The 21,431-nt window shown below is 34.0% G+C and overlaps 1 protein-coding gene across 1 annotated transcript; it reads right to left on the bottom strand.

The window, feature by feature from the left end:
- Positions 1-20,159: 20,159 nt before the first annotated feature.
- Positions 20,160-21,013, bottom strand: LOC140177449 (uncharacterized). The gene is made up of 2 exons (XM_072210556.1): positions 20,848-21,013; positions 20,160-20,800 (listed from the first exon to the last, which is right to left on the bottom strand). Exons 1-2 carry the CDS (start codon positions 21,011-21,013, stop codon positions 20,160-20,162), a joined length of 807 nt encoding a protein of 268 aa, XP_072066657.1.
- Positions 21,014-21,431: the final 418 nt, after the last annotated feature.

Below are 21,431 nucleotides of genomic sequence, written 5' to 3' on the forward strand. Positions count from 1 at the left end.
TTTACCATTAATATGTGTATGTAATTCGGCCAAATATAGGTCTTCTTTTGGGCCGACCAATATTCGCATGAATTACATATCACCATATTCCTTATGTTTTGAATAAATCAATTTTCACAAAAGAGGCTACTTTGGCAGCATAATGTTCAATCAATTTATTTCAAAACCAAATCTTTATAAAAATAGATGGGTATACTAATTTAAATTGTTACCAGTTTCCTTATGTAACAAAAAAAAACAAAAAAAAAAAATACTTAAATCCTAAAAAGAATTAAATCTTAATAATGTCTTTTAAGACCTTAAAGAAAAACATGATTATAACTCATGTGTCAAAAATTCTTGATCCATTAACATTAAAATTAATCATTATAATTCAATAATACTTTATTAATGTTTTAAAAAATAAAACATTTATTTATTATATAAATTAAACGCCAGTTCGGTTTCATGTATATATAGTTATACCTTAAACAATGATAATATATATAAACAATCATACATGATAACACATTTATATAAGGAATTGCAATATCACGGCACTGGCATTAACAAAAGGAAATTAATCTGTGTTTGTGCAATAGTACCAGTATACGACGCACACACATCATACACATTTATTTCTGAATTCACAAATCAAAGGCGCAGTACATTCACATGTACAAAATTCATTAACAAATAAATCAATACATATAAAGAAGGCACTGCAATTCATAAGGTCAATGTATACACATTAAAAATTAAATAACGAATTCACCGGATTCACAAAATTGAATTCGATCCGAACAACGCAAACATGTTTTGATCCGGTGAAATAAAAAAAAATTAATATTTTTAATGGCTCAATTATGGATGGCTCTGATACCACTTGTTGGAATAAATTAATTTCAATAACCCAAATCATCCATATTGAATCACCAAAAATATATATATCATAATGCGGAAGCGTACCTGAATTCATAAACATGAATCATACGATTGGAAGAGTTTGGATCTTGTGGTTCTTTCGATCTTCCTCAACCAAAGCCTTCTGTATTCCTAAGAGGCTGAACTGCAACTCTTTTGATGGGGAAAGAGTAACAAAGGCGACTTTGGTATATTGGGGACCGAAACCCTGAAGGTCTATTTATATTTGAGCATGGCACTCATTAAACCCTTAAGCCCAAATAAAATAGTATCTAAAGCCCAAAAGATAATATATCTAAAATCCAAAAAGATAATTATCTAAGGAACAAAAGATAATATCCGGTTTTATTCTCATTTAATTCCAAATCAAAAGTAATAATGACTTATTCAATTTAGCATTTATAACAATAAATGAGATCACCATTATATAAGTCATTTAATTTGAAATAGCATAATTTGTAATTATAATTAATATATGTATTGCCCACAAATAAGTTAGGAAATCAAATAATTTCCTAACATTTATTACTTTTATTTTTAATTTGTTATTATGACTTCATAGTAGCAGTAGTAGTTGTATCATTATTACTATTATAGGATTTGTTACTATTATGATAATGGTAGTTATTATTATTACTTTTATTTTGTACTAGAATTGGGAGGTGTTAGCATTATAATTATTGTTATTGTTAGTAGAATTATTCCTGTTGGTATTATTGTTATTCCTATTGTTTCGTTGTTATTATTACTATTTATTAGAGAAAATAGAAAACCAAAGTCGGTATGTTGATGTTATTAGTATTGGTCGTATGTTGAGGGATTTTGTTACCCATATTTTGCAGCCTACTAGGGTTATTAGCGGCGTTAGGAGAGCAGAATATGCCTTTATACGACCGGATTATACCGTATCTGGAGACTGCCGGCTTGTATTATTTGGCTAGGCTGAACAGTCACTGGTTCTGGGTTGATGAGCCTCTACTTAGCGCATTTATTGAGCGGTGGCGTCCTGAGACCCACACCTTTCATATGCCATTTGGGGAGTGCACTGTCACTTTGCAAGGTGTGGCATATCAGCTGGGTTTGCCGATCGATGGGGAGCCCGTCAGTGGGTGCCTGACTGAGTTTGAGAATTTGATGGAAAACAGAAGACCGGCATTGGTGTGGTTTCGTGAGTTGTTTGGGGAGTTACCTCCGCAGAGTAAAGTCAAGCAGATGACAGTGTGCTACACATGGTTCCATGAGAGGTTCCGGGTTCTCCCAGCAGATGCTAGTGAGGAGATCGTGCGTATATACGTGCGTGCCTATATTCTGATGTTGTTTTCCTCTCAGCTGTTTGCGGACAAGAATGCAAATCGGGTCCACCTTCGCTGGTTGCCTTATTTGGCATCGTTGGACGAGTTGGAAAGATATAGCTGGAGCTCGGCGGCATTGGCCTGGTTGTATAGATGTCTTTGTCGTGGGACAAACAGAAACGTTGTTAACTTGGCCGGGCCACTACAGCTTCTACATTCTTAGATTTTCTGAAGGTTTCCCACTTTGAGGCCTAGTAGGTTTGATGGATTCAGATTTCCGCTTGCATCCAGGTACGGTTTAATATTTTCGGTTCATAACTTGGTCAACATCATGTGTTCTTGTTGGTTATGACATGATTTCAATGAAAATTGTAGGTGGGCTGCATATCTACCAAGGAACGATGCAGGGGATCAAAGAGTGGTGTCTACACGCCTTACTTTGGATCGATTGCGTGTCCACGATGTGAGTCATGTAGTTATTGCTCTTACTTGGACTGGTTTATGTTAAATCTGATGGTCTTACCTAATTGTAACTTTTTCGATACAGATAACGTGGTAATCCAGCTGACGGTGATCACTGGAAATGGAGGTTGCCAAGCAAGTTCGTGGCCCGTTGTACCTCCTAACCTCCCAAGTGCCCTTTCGTGCACGTAGCGCTACGTGAATCAACCAACTACAACCCTTCCCGAACTCTTTGCATTTTTTATGATACTTCAGATGATCTGATTCGATGACTCTGTACTAAACACCTCGACGGATACTGTAGTCCTTCACACTCAAAATAGCCTCATCTTTATTCTGGAATGATTGCCCAGTCTGAAATTCTGTAGAAGAGCCCCCAACTGTAGGACCACCGTCCGTCTGTTGACCCAGAGCCTCCAAGTTAAGAGTGGAGAAGTGTGGAGGGTACTGTTGAGTGCCAGAACTTGAATGTCCATGCTGTGTATGTGGATTGGCACCTGTGTCATCGTCGCTGTCCCCAACGATATCTACAGGCTCCTGGTCGGAGTCGTCGTCACACATTTCATTCTCTACTCGATCCGGTTCTCCAAAGCCTTCCACATCATGAATCAAGCCACCACCGGTGCCCGCCTCATATGCCTGCTTATAGACCCCTGGATTCTCCAAAGGTACAGAACCGACAACCTCCGTTCGATCTAACTCAACCGCGAATGAAGGGGATGTGACCAGCGGAACAGATGGCCTGACCACAGGCATCGAACTAGACGCACCTCCCGCGGCAGTCGAGCTATGAACTGGAGCTGATGCCCCAGAACTATCGACACCAACCTCCAACTTCGCGAACAACTCGTGTATTCTGACCTCCGAAAAACTCCTAACACAATGAAATAGAACCCTAATATCTTCATCATCCGCTAGTACAAAGGTATCATACTTAACACCAGTCGAGACAACTGCGATGGGAATCTTGTAGAATAGCTTCTTCACCCACTTGCTACCAAATACCCCAAACTTCTGCAAGATGCTGTTCTTCAAATCTGACAAAGTGCTTGATGAACTGCTGAAAACACTCAGTGGTTCTCTATCAGTGAACTTCACACCATATTTTTTGCTTTTTTGGATTTTTCCAGAGCAATGCACTAAGACAAGAAAACTCTCTTCCTCACTTGCCATTGTGACAATAATCTCTTCACCAGCTTGAATCTGACTCACATATATATAGAATTTCTCTCCTCATAAACCATTGCAGCTAACAAAGGTTTATGCCTAATCAAACTCCTTCATAAATCATTGCTGCTTACAACGTTTTATGTGCATTTGCCTCCCTTAGTAAACCGTGGTAGCTTGCCACGATTTATGAAGAATTCCATTCACAAATCATGCCTAATAGCCACGATTTATGTATTAAATTGAAACCGTGGTTGGCTCCCACGGTTTACATAAACATAAAAATGCACATGCACGTAACAAGTTTCTGTTTTGTGTATATAGATAAAGGATTCACTCAATTTATTTAATTAGGTAGATTGCCCAAAATTGTTCCTGAATATTTTTAATTTACTTTACTTGTCAACAAATGCACAGTAATGTGATTCTCCCCATTTTAAGGGTAAGCATTTTATATTTTGTTCTTGAAATTATAATTTTATTGCTTTTTTTTTGTTCATTGAAAGTGATTTTTGTGATCTTTTAAACTGCTACTTTTGATAGCATATATTACTGATTGATTAAGTAGTTTATAATCTTCTTATACTTTAATTATTCGTGAGACCTGAATTATTAGAAACTAATACACAGTTATAAATTTGTAGTTAATTCCCTTTGCATCAAAGTATTAATAGAACTTATCATTTGTTAATTTGTTAGAAAAAGAGAAGAAAGCTTCGTTGTGAGCTTTTCTAGCATATAGCTGACTATCCACTATTTTATGGTTGAATTCTCATTTTCTTTCCTTCTTATTTCTTGTTTTTTATTCATGGAAATAATTCTACTACATTAAGCTTATTTGATACTTTTAGTGAGTAAATCATTACGCATTAGGCTCAAAAAACTCATTATGATATATATATCCTATTGAACATGAAACATATTTACTAGCACTATTCTTTAAAAAATGATTCACCTAATGCTTAGGTTTATCTTCTTTTCATTTTCTTGTTCATGTCTGCAGGTTTACTAAAATAGATTATTTTTATATTTTGTGCACAACAATAAAAAGGAGGGATGATGAAGAAAACAATATTTCTACCTTGTACAGCAATATCTCAGCAAATCAACTAACTATGTTTGCGAACATAGATACTAATATAGATACCTACAGTTTTAAAGAAGCAAGTATGTGGTTTAATACATTTACCAAACTGTATAAACTGTCAAATCTTAGGTCAATGTGCAATGAGAAACTGAGATGTGTAATGTATAATGAATTTTTTAGAAGCAGGATCACATTTATATCTTTAAAGAAAGTAAGTGAATATTTACTTTTACATGATATTATAACTGAGCCTTTTTCTTTGTTAGTTTACTAAATTAGTCATGTTTTTTAGAGCTATTGAATAGATAGAATAGACATTTGATCAAGTCCAAAGGCTTGGTTATTATTAAGTCAAGCTTCAATACCTAATTTCTTTAAACATGGTTTGAACTCTTTTAAACATGTGTAATTTTGATAAGCTAATTTTATATGTATGCATTATAATTTTTTTGTTCAATGACTAAAATAAAAAATAATATGAGATTTATTTTAGTATAGTGACAAAATTGGTATTCTAACTAATATTCTAGAAAATATTAGCGACATACTTACTGTTGATGATGGTGACAAATTAAAGACTCCACTGCGACTGAGATACTTATCAATTTGTTACTAGTTTAAAAGGAATTTGCGATAACATTTGCAATAGTATTACAACTAATTTACTACATATTATTTCCTAGTAAATTAGCGACTACTTCATAACTTTGCTTTCTCATTTATCATAGCTTTGGTTTAGCAACAAAATTCCTACAAATTTAATTATGAATTTTCAAATATTAGCTATAGATTTGCTAAAAAATGTGATAGATTTGCGATTATAATAGCGGACAACTTATGATGAGTTAGGTTCAGAACAATTTCTCGCTAATTAGTGTCAACTAAGCATTCCATTTTGTTTACGAAGTTAGCTTGGATTTAGCGATAAGTCTGTTACAGTAGAGTTTGTCGCTAATTAGCGACTACATACCTTTTAGTCTATTTCTTCTATGGAATTAGCTTTTAATTTAGTGATAGATTTGTGACTATTTATTCGGTCGCTAAAAAATTGTTGATGAATTAGCGACTGTTTTGTTTGTTCATTGATCTGCAACTTGTAATTAGCAAGGAAAGCATTAGTTGCTAGTTGGTAGATAATCTGTAACAAATTATATTTTGCGTCAGATTAGCGATGATTTTTTGATTATTTTTGTGGTAGCTATCGACCTTATTCTTGTAGTGTCGATTTATTATGGAATATAAATTGAATTCAGTTGTTTTGATTTACTATGGGTAGGATAAATTTAACGTGTTTTCTTACTAAATCGAAACTATTTATTTCTATTTATCAATCACTATTCATGTAAATTCAAATTTAATTGACTCAATTTATATTGAGAAAGTGTAAATACATAGATAGACAAACAAAAAATTTATATAACCGGTTTGAATTTAGAACATTAATATAATATTAAAATCTATTTGATTTGTTTATATGAATTACCTGAAAGTATATATCTATGTATATATTTGTTTTTATTATAAAATTATATTTAAACCTATAATAAAATAAAAATTATGCTAAATTTAATTTTTGTCAAAAAAATATTAAATTTAATCTCGCACAATAATAAATTTCTTTTATTAAATTAAGTTAACAAAAATAGAATATTATGATACTATTCAATTAAAAAATTTATATAGTTGATGTTATATTCTTGAACTTTTCAACTCAATTTTAATATCTATTAGTAAATGAAAAATTTTGTACTACATCTATATTTTGACAATTAAAAATATTATTTGTTTAACAAAATTAATCATTAAATTCAGTCATTATACATAAATACATACGTTATTTAATTTATTTTTAATATGTATGTTATATTTTAATATATATTTTATGTTAGTGGCTATTTAATATATCTATACCATAATTATTTGATAATTAATTTTCACACATAAATTGAATTAAAAATCATTTAAAAATTAGTTGAGAAGAAAACATTAATTTTAAAATATTTATTTTTATAATATTTTATTATTTATTTTACATTAAACACAAATGAATACTTAATTTTGAAAATAAAATATTTACATGTAACAATGATAAATGTGAAAGTCAGTTTTTTCAGTCTCAAATTCTGCGTCCGCATTTAGATCCGAGACGCCAGGAGGGATAGGATTATAAAACTTAAGCAGTTGCTTTGAGAGTTTGAGGTGATTTCGTTTCGCGAAAAGCGCTTTGGATTTAGTCCACCGTTGCTTCTTTTAATTGAAACATTGCATGAATTAAACATGACTTCTTTTAACTATTTCTTTATTAGCTAGTTCTATTTAGGGAGTAGTGTGTAGTTTGCACTTTGCATAGGGTTGCTTTAAATAGAGTTCTGTTTTCACTCCCTTTCAAATCATTATTTTTAACGTGTACAAATTTGTACTCTAAATTACTTAAAATAGTTATCAATGCAATAGAATATTACGAAAATGTATAATCATAACTTAAAATAAAGAAAAAAAGACATGATTTGTGGAGTGTAATACACACACACAAAAAAAAGGGGTATATATAAGAAGTTAAAGCCAGAAAAGAATTAGATATGATTTGGTAAAACTTTTATATTTTTTTATAGTTAAATTATTAAAGTTGGTCTTAAAAAGAAATTTTTTTAAAAAGTTGTAATACTCATGTTTGATAAATTAGATTAAAATTGACTTTTAATAAATATAATAAAAATTATATTTGGTAAAATAATTTTAAAATTTAAAGTAACAATGAAACATATAAATAGAGAGAAAATTTTGATCATAATGAATAGAATTTGATATACATTAATAATTTAATTAAGGATAAATCTAAATATTTATATTCATATATTAAATTATGTTAAAATTTTTAATTTTAATAAATATAAACTAATTTTAAAAATTAACTCTTCAAATATTTTTATAAATATTTCTAACTTTTAAAAATTATAAAGATAAGATATAACCCATCATCTTTCTAAACAGCACAAAAAAATATGAGATTGTTTAAAGAAATCCTCTCTAATTACTAAATTAGTCATTATATTTATATAAATATTTATACATATTATTATTCGCATACTTTCTAATTGTATTTTTGTTGGAATTTTAAAAATTTCTTTTTGAAATTAGAATACAAATGTTTTGGATAGAACTGATAATTCACCTCGAATAATAGCTCATCAAAAGTATTTCTAACTTTTAAAAGTCGCAAGTATAAACACATGAGTTTTTGATTTATCAAAAGCAAAACTAGGTGCTTATGCTTTTAAAAAGCAGAAACATCTCTTCAAAAAGTTTTATCAAACTATTAGGGTTCGTTTGGATAGGTTCATAAGTGATTTTTTTAACTTTTAACTTATGAAAAGGTGTAGTATTAATGTCTAGTACAATTTTCAAAACAAAATTGCAACTTTTTAAAAAGCTATTTTGGTGTTTAAGGAGAAGTTAAAAAAAATGACTTCTCTCGTAATAAAAAGCTTTTTATCATTTTTCTCTTAAAATAAGTATTTTTAGAACTAAAAAATCAAACACAAAATAATTTATTTATAAGTTACTTTTAATATAAATATTTATTGTTTAAACTATTTTTTCAAAAGTAACTTAATTAAGTTGTTTACCCAAACTGAACCTAAGTCTAATAAGTTCGTTTGTTTAAAATTATACATTCAAAAATTTCACAAATATAAAATCAAATTATTAAAATAAGTATTACGTTGCATTATCATATGTTCAAATTCTTCCTGTGATAACAAATGGATCTAGATAAGATATTGTTAATGCATCAATTAATTCTTTTTATCTATGGTATGAATATAAGTTATTAACTTTAACTTAGAATATGAGATTAAGGTCTTCAATAGAAAATGAAAGCGACAGAGAATAAAAAAAATTTGTATAATGGATCCTTATAGAAAGCTTGCATATTCAAAAAATGAATACAATGTGGTGCTTATACTAAGTAAACTTTTTGTTACAAATTTTGATTACTCAAATCATGCAATCGTTGAACTAAGCATGTTTAATTAATACATGATTTAGAATTATTAGTTATATTATTGTGATCATATTTCTAAGTTCAAAAAAAGTATATAACAAACATATCATTATCAAATTTCTATGTTCTTTTTATATTTTTGTTATTAATTTCACAAACTCAATCACCTACCCGCGCGTATGTGTGGACCTCTTGCTAGTTATTATTTAATGATTTATTGATGAGAATCATTCAAATAATGATACTTACAACATCTTTTTTAAATATGTTTTTTAGTATTTTTTAAATAAATTGTATTTTTTTAAATTTGTTAAAAATATTCTTAAGTTTTATTTTGTTTTAATTTTATCCTAAAAGTTTTTAATTTGCATCAAATATATTTTTAATGGTTAATTTTTAAAAAAATTTAAGACTAATTCAACAATAATTTTACAAGAATAACTATTAATACAAAAAAACTAAAGATAGTTGTCATGCACTATTCTTAAATTAGTCTTAAATTTTTTAAAAATTTAACTGTAAGAAGGTATATTTGATACAAATAAAAAATTTTAAGAACAAAATTAAAATAAAATAAAATTTAAAATTATTTAAAAAACTTTTTAATAAATTTTAAAAACAAAAAATATATTTTACACATTTTATGCTAGTTTGGTATTAAAGAATAATGTTGCGTGATACTAATATAGTGAATTTTTTAAACATTTAAAACAATATAAATGCCAAAATTGTGTGTTTAGGTATTCAAAATTTCAATTATTGCTAAATATTGCTGTGATTTAGTTTCAAAGCTGAGGGTGAATAAGAAAGGTCAACAATGTATAGAATTAGTGCATTGCCTTGTAACATGGATGATAGGATCACATACTGGTCTATATACATGAATGAACATTTATTAATTAATTAATTCATGTTATAGTCTTATATAAATATAGTAGTGGAAGTGGTGGAGATTTAGGTTTGAGTCTAGTTAGCAATCATAGTTTGGCTGGCTGCTTCTCTATGAAGTGGTTGTAATCAGAGTTTTTAGAAATTTTGATTATTAAGCATAACTGGCTGTATTCCATTATAGGGTATTCTAGCTTATCACAATTTAATTTCTATAATTTGGTATTATTATTATTATTATTATTATTATTATTATTATTATTATTTCTATATGTGGTACCGAAACAAAAACTCAATTATGAGTTTATAAATTTGAGTTTTATTCACTAACAAGTGTAATTACCCGTACCATATACATGTGATAAGATTGAAATTATAATTTTAAATTATTTTTTAAAAATTAATTTAAATTTTAATAATTTGATTAATAAAAAAATAGTATGTTATGCATTGTTTGATTTTTTTAATCTAGTGTTAATTGGATTAACTCTAAAATAGTTATTAATCAGTTTTAATTATTTTTTTTAATAAATCAGACATATATACTGAATGTGATCATAAATAATATAGTAATAGTCAAATCTACCAACAAATATATTGGCTATTATTACATTATAAAATAAATTAAATATAAAGGCTATTAGCACTTATAAATCTATAAAATTGCACTGTCTTTGATTCGTGCAAGGGTTTACTTATCAAATAAACTTAAAGTATGAACAAAAAATATTTATAAAATGGACCTAAAATCACTTGAGAGAATCATGGAAAATAATCAACTTACCTTATCATCCATGAGAATCATTTCTATGTAAGTCGTCTTGTTCTTGTCAAATTTAGATGGGACTTTCCATAACCTTGTAATTCTTACCTTTATTTTTCAAACTTTTTCATTACATAATCTACCATAGGTAATACTGTTGATAGAATCGTAACTAGTAGCCCTTAGGTATGAGAAGTAATAAACAGAAGAAAATCTATGTCTGAGGTACGAATTTTCTAGATGATAAATAATTGTAACAATTCACTATTAATCCTTTTATATATATATATATATAGACACACACTAATTATACATGGTAATAATTAGCAAATACTTGCTACAATTAGATAAAATTTATGCCATTATATTTTATTAACTTTTATGATTAATTCAATAGAGATACTTACTCAATATATATGTTATCGACATTAAATGGCCCTTAAATGGAGCTCCAATCCGCGACGGATTAGTCCTTGACCTATCGGGTTGGGGGATACTGTAGGAAGCCAAAAAAATATATATGTTATCGACATTAATTATATGCCAATATTTTTAGGAAATAGCTAAAAGAGGAGATATATAAATATATATAATATTATTGCTATATAGGAAACATACATAAATTGCTACATTTTTTTATTATATTATACAACTTAAAATTATAGTATCATGTTATTATTAATTCTAGATACTTGCTATAATTATATCAAATTTAATTATGACTCTCAATAAATAAAATAGATAATATTCAATATTATTTTTTTACATTCAATATTTACTGTAAATATAAAAAGTAAAATAATTAATGAAAAAATATGAGCAGAAAATAAAATATATTAATTAAAATTCAATTTGTTATCTAATTAATCTTGTGTCCATACGATATAACTTTACGAAAATGTAATGAATCACAACCTTTTTTATTCTACAAAAAAAAAAAAAAAACACTATATGTAGCTTTTAGTAACACAAAAAATAATTATAAGAATTAGTTATTGATATTGATATTAATCACAATTGACTATTGATACCCTAATTTTTTTAAAATATATTTTATCTTTTTAAAATATAATGCATATATCGTGTAGATATTATTATTATTATTATCAAATTAAATGGGTCACTATTAATGTGTGCATTAATTATCTCCTAATAAAATTATTGCACTTAAATGAAAATTAAAACTAAATCAATTGATATAATTAGAATGATTAAAAATATCGATAATTGATAAGTAGTTTAATAACGCATTAAATATTGATTTGATATAATTATAATAAAGATATTTTTTTAAATTAATATAATCATGCATTATTCATGAGCTAATTGTAATATAATTAGAATAAATTTATTTGAGAGAAAAAAAAGAGTTAATGTGTAATTTTTAAAAATTATAATAATTTTTTTATTTATGTATATGTAATATTAATTTTGTTAAATATATATATATATATATATATATATATATATATATATATATATATATATATAACGGTAATTTTTCTTAATATATATCCATATATATAAATAATTATATATATATATATATATATATATATATATATATATATATATATATATATATATATATGAATTATATTTTGTTGAACTCCATGTTACTGATTATTAAAAACATTTAAATCATATATATTAATTATTTTTTGTTATAATTATTTTGTTTTATATATATGATTATTTTTTATTCAACAATCGTGTAATAATTTTTTATTTTTTATATCCATATATATATATATATTCCTCAATCACAGCTCCATTGTTTTTTTCCTAATAGTGATGTTTTAATTTTTTGTTTTCTTTTTTTTTACGTATTTTTTTTTAAATAGTGATGTTTTAATATTTCTTTTTTTTAAATACATTTTTTTTAATAATTACATTACTAATCTAAAATATAAAATGAGAAAAAAAGGTGATACATATATCCAAGAAAAAAATAAACTTAAAAATTAGAAAAAAAATTATATTAAAAAATATAAAAATAATATATTCAAAAAGAATAGTCGTAATATATAAATTGAGTCAACGGTTTAAATTTCTCTAAAACTAATTTAATCAATTACCAATATTAGAAATAAATTACTTAAATAATATTTAATCTATTCTATTTCTTAGACACGTCTAGATTAAAGCCATTCTCATAACGATAACCAATTGAAATAACATCGTAAGTTTGAATATTTAGAATTCGTGCAAATTCAGACCATTCCCTTATTCTTTGAAAACCTTCTGTATCCCTGATAGAGTTGAATCGCAATTCCTTTCATGGAAAAAGAGTTACGGATGTGGCTTTGATGTGTTGGAGACCAAAATTTGGAAGTCACTATTTATATCTAAGTGTGACACCCATTAAACCCTAAAGCTAAATAAAATATTATCTCTGATTTTATTCTCATTTAATTCTAAATCAAAAGTAATAATGACTTATTTAATTCAGCATTTATGATAATAAATGAGATGATCATTATATAAGTCATTTAATGTAAAATAGGTTAATTTTCAATTATAATTAATATATGTATTGTCCATGAATAGATTAGGAAATAATAATTTTGTAACAAAATAATCATTCAATTTGAATTACAATTAATTGATTAATAGAAATTATAATAAATTGTATGATATTTAAATAATTAACCAAATTAATTAGTTGATATAATTAATTTATTATAATAAATTGAATTTAATGAGTTAAAAGATATAAATCGAAAAACACCATCAGAAACATGCTACGACAGTTTTATCATTAAGTGCAGAAATTTAATTTTTATATAATAGAATAGATATTTATAGATTATTATATTAAACACAAATTAAAAAAAATACTAAACAAAATAAAAGTATCAATGATAAAATATAACCTAAAAAATCACTTAAATTAAAAAAAAAAACCTGTGATGAATTATAATAAATCTATATATGAGAAGTAAAAGTAAAATAAATAATTTAAAATAAAGTAAAAATAGCAATTAAAAAAAGTAAAAGAAGATATAAAAGATAATGTGTAGAGAGATAAAAAATGTATTGTAATAGAAGATTAATATAATTAATTAATACAAAGGATAAAAGAGAAAAATCAAAATACAATCTTATTAAAAAAATTTCAAAAAAAATACATTAAAGAAAAACCTATTAATCAACCTTTATAAAAATATTATAAAAAATTTAAATTATCTTTAAATAAAATAATAATACCCTTAAGAATTATTAATCAAAATAAATAAAAAAAGAATTAATATAAAACAAAATCATAAAAAAATATTAGCAAAATTAAGATAAAAAAACAAAAATAAAAAATTATAAATATTTTACCTAAAGTACAAAATAGAGAAGGAAAAAAGGAATATATAAAATAATAAGATAATAAATTGAATTAATTGAGTTTATTTATTTTATTATTTTATATATTATTTATTAAATAATTTAATATTTATCTCAATCAAATTAAATAATAAATTAGTTATAATTAATTTGGTTTAATGAATAAAAAATTAAAATAATTTGATATTTATTCTAATTAAATTAAATATTTGAAGTTATGATTAATGTAATTTAATGAATCAAATAAAATATTAAATCATGAAATATTTATCCTAATCAAATCAAATTACATAATTGATTAGTTATAATTAATACAATTGAATGAATCAAACACATTAAATTGAAAAATAATTTAGTTAATTTGTATTTTAAGGACACATTTTAAAAATATTTATTATAATATTTTTAACCTATGGTCTAAAGACACAATTATAATAACCCCTTCCAAGGTCACGAAGGAGGACCTCCAGGACTTACGCCAGGCCGGGCTCTTATTTGGAGGTGGTCCTAAGGAAGCGTTTTATCAGGTCTATATTCCTGCTAATCGGGAGCGTGTTTGCCAGAAGAACCTGGCAGCGCCACGAGTCGTCGATTGGTTGTGGGTTTACGAACCAATATTCACGATCTTGGGGATTCGTTTGCCCTTTTTCCCTTTGTTATGGGCTTGCTGAATCGTTGCGATGTTGCTCCGTCGCAACTGCACCCGAACAGCTGGGCTGCCATCCGGTGCTTCGAGATGGTTTGTGAATACCTGGAGCTTCCGACCTCTGTAAATGTTTTCCTTTATCTCTTTCTTCTCACAAACCCTTCTCGCTAAGGGAAGGCGAAGAAGGGATATATGTCCTTTCGGGCCCAACAAGGTCGTAGGATTTTTGGCCTTTTTGAGGATTCCTTCCACGACTTTAAGTCTACTTTCTTCAAGGTTAGGCCAATTGAAGGTCATCAACCCTTCTGGCTTACTGCCGAGGGAGAAAGGCGGATCCCGACCTACTGGAGCTTCGGGGCGGGATCCGATTATCTGATAAAATTATCTTATGATTGGCTGAGTCAGGAGGACCGAAAAATTGCCGATATCTTGTTGGCAATTTTCGGCGAAAAAAATCTTAACCCTCGTATGGTTATGGGGGACCGGGAGGCCGGCCGGTCGTATGTTGGTGAGTTCTTCGCTTTTTGCTTTTTTAGTATTTTGCTTCCTCTATCACTTATACCTTTGTCTTTTGCTTGTAGTTTCCATGGCTGGTGGGAAGAAGACCTTGGCTGACTTGATGAACCTCATCCAAGGGAATGATGAGGGTGGTGACGACTCCTCGGCGACTCCTTCGGGTTGATGGAGCCGACCAAGGTCAGCCGGGGAAGGTTGAGGTTCCCCCTGAGAACACCTCGGGGAACCCAAGTGTGGAGGCGGAGGCTCCGTTTGATGAGGAGGATCTGGGGCTTGATGATGACGATTTGAAGGTCGTTGGCAATCTGAAAAAGAGAAAACGGGATTCTGGGAAGGAGCTTTCGGTTATAGAGAAGAACTTCGATGCTGGAGGCTTCATTGAATCCCAGTTGCTCCCAGGCAATGAAGACTTTTTCCGTGATGCCGACCTTTCCGGGCAGGCGAGGTGGATCTACCGCAGTCTTCTTCGGGCTGCAGCTATTGCCAAGAAGGTGGTGCCTGTATTGGGCAATTATCATGCTATGGAAGTGAAGCTTCGGAGCTCCCAAAAAGACCTGACAGATTCACGGTCTCGAGAGGAGTATCTGAAGACAAAGTTGTCTGAGCAGGGGAAGAAGGTTGAGGAGGACGCCAAAGAGATTAACAGACTGTTGGATTGGGACCTCGCGTTGATGAAGGATCTGAATGCCTCTCGTGATGAGACTGCTGCTGCTGAGAAGAAGGTGAAGGATTGGGAGGAAAAGTTGAAGTTGGCGGAGAGCTCGGCAGAGGCCGCTCGTCAAGAGATGGCTACTCTGAAAAAGAAGAACAAGGAGCTTGCGAAGGGGGCCCGGGAGGCCGTGAAGCTGACCGAAGAGGGGATTAAGCTTCAGGTGGCCGTGCTGGCTCCCGATCTCAATCTTTTCCAAGTTGGAGCCTTCAAGACTGTTGAAGGTGGGAAGATTGTTGACATCTTCAAGTCTTAGAGATTTTATGCTTCTTGCTTTACCTCTTTTGTAATTTGTTTTTGTTTCCGGGCCTGTCTAAGGCGCCTTTAAGTTGTAACATGTTGGCACTCTTATTTATATTAGGCCATTCTGTTTATTGTTTACTTTCTCGGGCCGTCGTGGCCTTACTTTTATTACTTATTTTTTGCTTATTCGGGCCGTCGCGACCTTTTGGTTTATCGTTTTTGTTGCTTGTCTTCGAGCCGTTTTTTGCTTTGGGTCCCTTTGGATCCTGGGGTGATCAGTCCCGGGTTTCCGTGAGGTCGACCGTTTACTTTTCGCTGTTTTGTCATTTTGATGTGAATCTTGCAAAAAGACATTATATACGCAATATAGTACTTTTGAATAAAGAAGTGATGTAATACATAAGCGAAAAATAGTAAAAGGGGATGCAAAAGGAATTGTAGTGGGAGGAAGCGAGGTCGCCGGATCGTCAGGTCGTGTGGATGCCTCTTTTTATGAGTAGAATCTCTTTAAGTTTTCCATGTTCCATGTTCTTGGTATCTCGCTTCCATCCAATTTCTTCAACTTGTAGCCTCCTTTGCCGAGGACCTCTCTTACCCTGTAGGGACCTTCTCAGTTTGCGGCCAGCTTGCCTTCTCCTGGTGTTGGCAGCCCTATGTTGTTGCGTCGCAAGACCAAGTCACCTTCTCCCAGGCTTCTTTTGAGCACTTTACCATTGTACCTTAGGGTTATCCTTTGCTTGATTGCTGCTTCTGTTAGATGTGCCATTTGTCTTGTTTCGTCAACCAAATCTTTTTCGACTGCCTCGCTTCCCCCTCCGAGGAGTAGCCTCGGACTCGGCTCCCCGACTTCGACTGGGATGACTGTGTCGACCCCGTATGTGAGTCAGAAGGGGATTTCACCGGTATAAGATTGTGGAGAGGTTCTGTAGGACCATAAAACTGAGGCTAGCTCGTCTGCCCATGAGCCCTTCTACCCATTTGGTGTAGTAGTCTATGGCTACTATCAAGTATTTCACTTGCTCAGGCCTAGGTGGGAATGGACCTAAGAGGTCGACCCCCCATTGGGCGAAAGGTCGGGGGGCCATCATCAGGCTGAGTTCTTCAGGTGGGGCTTTGTGGAAGTTGGCATTTTCTTGGCATTTTTTACATTTTTTGACGAACTCCTGGGCGTCCGACATCATTGTGGGCCAGTAATATCCTACTCGGATGATCTTTCTTGCCAACGACCTTCCCCCGATGTGGTGACCATAACATCCCTCGTGGACTTCGCTTAGGACGTAGTCCGTCTGGTCGGGACGTAGGCATTTGAGCAGGTGTTGGTGGATTCCTCGCTTGTACAGCTGCCCCTATATGATTACATATTTGGGGGCTTCCTTCTTGGTGGCTTGTGCTTCCTTCTCGTCTAGAGGGATTTTTCCGTGCTCTAGGTATCGGAAGATAGGGTATATCCAAGAGGAGGGTTTTGGCGTCTGGGCTACGCACATGATGATTGCTGGTTCGGTTGCTAGCCCTTGGATTAAGGATCTGTTTCCTGTCCCGGGTTTGGTGCTTGCTAGCTTGGAAAGAAGGTCGGCTCGGGCGTTTCTTTCTCTAGGGACGTGCTGGATTATGACTTCCTTGAAGCTTTTGCATAACTCTTTTACCTTTTTCAGGTATTTTTGTAGTAGTGTGTCCCTAGCTTGGTAGTTGCCGTTTATCTGAGAGGTGACGACCTGGGAGTCGCTGCTGACTTCCACCCTTGAAGTTCCGACTTCTTTGGCTAATATCAGTCCTCCTATCAGGGCCTCGTATTCTGCCTGGTTGTTGGAGACCGGGAAGTCAAACTTGATTGATTGTTCATAGGCTACTCCTGCCGAGTTTTTGAGAATGATCCCGGCCCCTCCGAACGTTTGGTTGGATGTTCCGTCAACGTGGAGCTTCCACCGTGTGTTCGGTACGTCGGGGACCTCCCCTTTGACCTCTACCAGGAAATCTGCCATGGCTTGGGCTTTGATTGCCTGCCTAGGTTCGTATTGCAAATCGTATTGGGACAGTTCTATTGCCCATGCCATCATTCTTCCCGCGAGGTTGGGTTTCTGGAGGACTTGCCGAATGGCCTGCTCGGTTCTCAGGATGATCACGTGCCCTTAGAAGTACTTCTTTAGCCTTTTGGATGAGGTTAGTAGGGCGTAGGCCAACTTTTCCAACTTGGTGTACCTCAACTCCGCCCCTTGGAGTACTTTGCTGATGAAGTATATTGGGCGTTGATTCTTGTCCTCTTCTCGGACCAGGACTGCTGCCATTGCTTGCGTGGTTACAGCTAAGTATAAGTATAGGGGCTCCCCTTCTCTAGGCTTGCTGAGTACGGGAGGCTCCGAGAGTATCTTTTTGAAGTGGCTGAACGCTTCTTCGCACGCCGGGGTCCATTCGACGGCGATCCCTTTCTTCATTAGGTTAAAAAATGGGATGGCCCTTTCTGCCGAGGCACCGAGGAACCGGGACAGAGCCGTGAGTTTCCCAGTGAGTCGTTGTACGTCTTTGATGCACCAAGGGCTTGTCATTTTGAGAACGGCTTCGCATTTGTCTGGGTTGGCCTCTATCCCTCTTTGTGTTATAATGAACCCTAAGAATTTTCCTGCCTCCATGGCAAATGCGCATTTGAGTGGGTTGAGCCTCATCTTGAATTTTCTTAATGCTTTGAAGATAGCTTGGAGGTCGTCTAGTACTCTGTTCGGTTCCACTATTTTTACCAGGATGTCATCGACGTATACTTCTACTTTCTTGCCGATGAAGTCGTAGAAGACTTTACTCATTAGTCTTTGGTAGGTGGCCCCCGTGTTTTTTTGCCCAAAGGGCATTACTTTGTATCAATAAGTACCTCCTGGTGTTATGAATGCCATTTTTTTCTCGTCAGGTCGGTGCATCGGGATCTGGTTATAGCCAGAGTACGCATCCATGAAGCTGAGGAAACGATACCCTACCGCTGAGTCTACCAAAGTGTCGATGTTGGGGAGGGGGAAAGAGTCTTTTGGGCATGCTTTGTTTAGGTCGGAATAATCGACGCAAATCCTCCACCTCCCGCTGGCCTTTTTGACTAGGACAACGTTGGACAACCACGTTGAGTACTCGAGTTCTTTGATGAATCCTGCTTCTAGCAACCTGGCTGTTTGTTTGGCGACCTCGTCGGCCCTTTCTTGAGACATCTTTCTTCGCCGCTGGGCTACTGGTTTGACGTCGGGTTTTACGGCTAGTCGGTGGGACATGACCTCGGGATCTAGTCCTGGCATATCTGATGGTGTCCACGCGAAGAGGTCACCGTTTGCCCTTACGACCTCCATGAGGGGGCCTTTGAGTTCATGGGACAGATTCCTATTTACAAAGGTAAATTGATCTGCCGACTTCCCTATCTGAAACTTTTCCATGTCCCCCTCTGGTTCTGGTCTTGGCTTGTCTTCCATCCTGACGTCCAGGTCTGCCAAGAACACGCCAGCTGCCCTCTTAGATTCTTTTCTTAAGGAGAGACTGGCGCTGTCGCAAGCGACTACCGTTTTTAGGTCTCCCTTTATGGAGACAACTGTTCCCTTGTCCATTATAAACTTCATTCTCAAGAACTTAGTGCATATTATAGCTGAGAATTCATTGATGGTCTTTCTCCCCAGGATGATATTGTAGGCTGTAGAATCTCTGAGGACTACAAAGTCTGCTATAACCGATTTCCTGGCGTCGTCGGTTCCCAGGCAGATTGGGAGAGAGATCGTCCCGTCAGGTTTAATGTAGTTATCGCCTAGTCCCATGACTCTGTGCTGGTGATTTTTGAGGTCAGACTCCTTGAGGCCCATGGCGTTGAACACGTTTCTAAATAGGATGTTAGAATCAGCTCTCGTGTCGACGAGGATTCGTCTAACTAACCCTGTTCCGATCATTGCTGTAACCACCATGGGGGAGTTTTCAGGGAGATCGTGAAACCATTTATCCTCTGGGCCAAAGGATATTGTGGGAGATCTTTTGCTGGGAACGGGATCTTCTATCGAGATGGAGAGTATTCAGGTGTCCTTCTTTGCTGTCGATTTGGATTTAGGGGGGCTGTCGCGCCGACCACGATGTTGACCACAAAGGTTGGGGGATTATTGGCATCCCCCATGGATTACTGCCTTGGCTTGACAGTTTAGCTACGATCTTCCTCGGAGCGCTCTCGTTCTCGTCTCCTCGCTTCTCTGATGAGCCGGGAGAATTCGCTCAGTTTTTCTTCTCTGATGGCCTGCTCTAAGGCATCTTTGAGATCGAAGCAGTCCTGGGTTTTGTGACCAAACCTTTTGTGATAATCGCAGTAAAGGTTTTTGTTGCCTCCCGTTTTTTCTTTCAATGGTCTTGGTCTGGATAGGATTCCCTTGTCTGCAATTTGCTGGTAAACCTCTACTATGGGCGCCGTAAGTGGCGTGTAATTTGTGAACCTTCCTAGTCGTGGGGGTTGCTTGGGTTGCTTGGCTAAGGTGCCGTCCCTGGGAGCCTCTTTGTGTCTTTCGAACTGAGGGGCCTGCCGAGCTGAGGGGTTTGGGAGCTGCCGCTTGTTGGCTGCTACAACCTGGCTCACTTCCTCATCATTAATGTATTCCTTGGCCACGCTTTGGATTTCTTGCATGGACCAGACAGTCTTAGTGGTGAGGTGCTTCCTAAAGTCCTCGTTTAGCAGGCCGTTCGTCAGGCAGAGACTGGCGACCGAGTCCGTGAGACCATCAATCTCCAAGCACTCATCGTTGAATCTGTCCAGGAACTTCCTGGTCGGCTCCCCGGGCTTTTGGGTAACTCCTAATAAGTTGATTGGGTGTTTTGCCTTGGCTATGCGTGTCGTGAACCGAGCCAGGAAGCTCTAGGACGTCTTTCGGGGGTCTTGGTGTACATTTGTTGGTTCGGCTGAACGGAGAATCTCGGCTGCTCGCCGGCACGGGCTGTCGAACTTGCCCTGCTCAAGCGGGTCCCGCCTCCTTCGCAGAGCTCCTCCGAAGTGAGGGATCGCTCCATGTCTGCTCCGGGCTCCCCATAGACGGCGCCAATGTTCGGTACCTGATGATGTCGGGTATTCGACGGATCGGGTTGTGGTGGAAAGATAAAGGGGGTGTGATCCTGGAGTGACTTGGAACGGGTCTTCGGGTTCAGGTGGGAGACTGGTGAAGCCGGCGGTCGGACGGTCGAGGGGGGTGGCCACCTACAAGGACACTCTGACACTCAAGTCAGTGTCCGTACGAAAGGATAGCCAAATTAGGTAAGATGATGTGTACCTCGGGGGGAGTGCTGACCTCTCCCCTTATATACTGTGATGGGCGGGCCCAAAGATGACCTAGTCCACTAGCCAGGATGCTTGTAAGTTGTCCCTGTCCACGTGGGAAGAGCTGGTCGTCCCGTGCCTCGGGTCAGGGCTTCGGGTGTTGCCCCGAGAAAG

Source organism: Arachis hypogaea, chromosome 13 (genome assembly GCF_003086295.3).
Source record: "Arachis hypogaea cultivar Tifrunner chromosome 13, arahy.Tifrunner.gnm2.J5K5, whole genome shotgun sequence".
NCBI lineage: Eukaryota > Viridiplantae > Streptophyta > Magnoliopsida > Fabales > Fabaceae > Arachis > Arachis hypogaea.